Here is a 2,023-nt window from a genome sequence, read left to right on the forward strand (position 1 = left end):
ACTTGATTTAAACTTGTTCATCACTGCAGAATCAATCAAATTTAAGTGAAACAGTTATGCAGTAGATGAAACCGAGACAACATTGATGCAGAATTATAAAAATTGAATATGGATGAAGTCAACAACTCAGTTTGCAATTCTATGATTCTTGTGAATTGAAATCATCATAGACACATCTAAGATCATTAAGAAAACTTGATTGAAGCTTCAGACTCAAAATTCAGTATTTTCAATAGGTGTTATGGTAACTTAAAAGCTCCAAAACAGTCTAATCAAATTCTCAACAAAGTCTTATTTTCTGCTAACTTGAATGGTGCAAGTCATATGCTCAACATAGATTAAAGATGGCAGATATATAACCAAATCCAGAAATCCAGCAATATATTAAAGGTGGCAGAAAGCTAGCAAAATGATTTAAGTTCATCCTCTATTACAATAAAATAGTACTGAATACATAAAGTGCAGAAATATCAAAATCACAGCAGCAACTACTAAAGTGCTGATTACAAAAATAAGGTGGTTCATTCGTCTATTACAGAAATAAAGACATTGGAATTCTATGCTTGATCCTGATTTGCTGATGGTATGATTGGTTCATTGGGTGGGTCAGTTTGTTGTGTTTGGTCAGTGACAATTGATGCTTGGGTTGATTGCTTGCAAGACTTCCTATTGTGACCCCATTTCTCCACAATTTCCACATCTTTTACGATGACCACCCTTCCTCATTCTTGTTTCATCCCTGACCAACTCTCATTCTTCCAACCTGCGTTTCTTCTTTGGTCTGCCTGGCAATGCTCTCTTTTTTGGAGGGAATACATCGCTGTATGGTGTAACCTGCCACAGGTTTTTTCCATTTAACGGGTAGACAATTGAAGAGTATGTCTCTTCATATGTGGCCTTCCTAAACCAACCAGGTATGAAGTCCTCTGCATCTAAGTTGAGAAACTTCACAGTAGCCAACGCATGACAACATGGAATTCCTGAGACAGCCCATTTCCTGCAACTGCATTCATGTTTGTCTAGATCAACCACAAGCTTCTCCCCAACTTGAGAGGCATGACGGACTTCAAATAACTTCTCTGCTGACCAACTGCAAAAGAACAACCACTTTTCAGTGATGACACAACTTAAATAAGTGATGTTACATGATGCTCATATTGAACCATACCTTGGAATCCAGAACTTAGTTAACTGGGACTCCTTATTTAGTCTACTCTTGATTTTAGGACAAATGACCCCACTCAATGTCTGACATTTTGTTCTGTTACTTGCCCATCTTTTCATGATGTAAATCCGGATGTCCTCCATCATGCTTATTATTGGCTTGGACCTTGTATGCAGCATAACACTGTTGAATGCCTCTGACATGTTGTTGACTAATGTATCACATTTACTTGTGGTTGTAAACCATGATCTGGACCAGTGTCTACATGGTAACATGTTAGGAAAAATATTTATCAGTTGTAGCACTATTAAAACAGAACCAAAATAATTATCAATGTTCATGTTATGGCAAGAATTGAAACAGAACCAAAATAATTATCAGGTTATGAAAAACAAACCTGGGAGGGATTTTGATCAGATATTTAAAAGCTTCAACGTTCAGCTCTTTGATATTTGTCATTTCCTTTTCCCATGTTTGGGAAGTGGTTGCTGTAGCTGCCTTCCACATCAACCTCTTGAGTTGTTTCCCTGGGAATTGTTTTCTGAAATTAGCGTATAGGTGTCTAACGCAAAATCTGTGATCAACTCTTGGAAGAATTTCTTGAAAAGCTTGCAATAGACCCTGTTATATCAATAACAAAGTAAGAAGATGTGTATCACAAAATAATTTAACACACATGAATGTACAAGAATTGTAACAGAGGTCTTTATTTTGGTACCTTTTGTTGATCTGACATCCATGTAAATGATGCACATATTGTCGTCCCACCAAGATCTTCAACCAGAAGTTCTATAAACCATTTCCAAGTTGCCTTGTTCTCCACTTCCACAATGGCATATGCAATAGGTAGCATTTGGT

General features: G+C 36.8%; 1 protein-coding gene across 1 annotated transcript; it reads right to left on the reverse strand.

Annotated features, from left to right (window-relative positions):
• Nucleotides 1-389: 389 nt before the first annotated feature.
• On the reverse strand, nucleotides 390-2,018 carry LOC111240820. Its single transcript, XM_022776605.1, has 4 exons — nucleotides 1,884-2,018; nucleotides 1,563-1,786; nucleotides 1,169-1,426; nucleotides 390-1,090 (listed from the first exon to the last, which is right to left on the reverse strand). The coding sequence occupies exons 1-4, from the start codon at nucleotides 2,016-2,018 to the stop codon at nucleotides 751-753; spliced, it is 957 nt and encodes a 318-aa protein (XP_022632326.1). The 3' UTR covers nucleotides 390-750.
• Between the last annotated feature and the right edge of the window lie 5 nt (nucleotides 2,019-2,023).

The sequence above is a fragment of the Vigna radiata genome, chromosome 2 (genome assembly GCF_000741045.1).
Source record: "Vigna radiata var. radiata cultivar VC1973A chromosome 2, Vradiata_ver6, whole genome shotgun sequence".
NCBI lineage: Eukaryota > Viridiplantae > Streptophyta > Magnoliopsida > Fabales > Fabaceae > Vigna > Vigna radiata.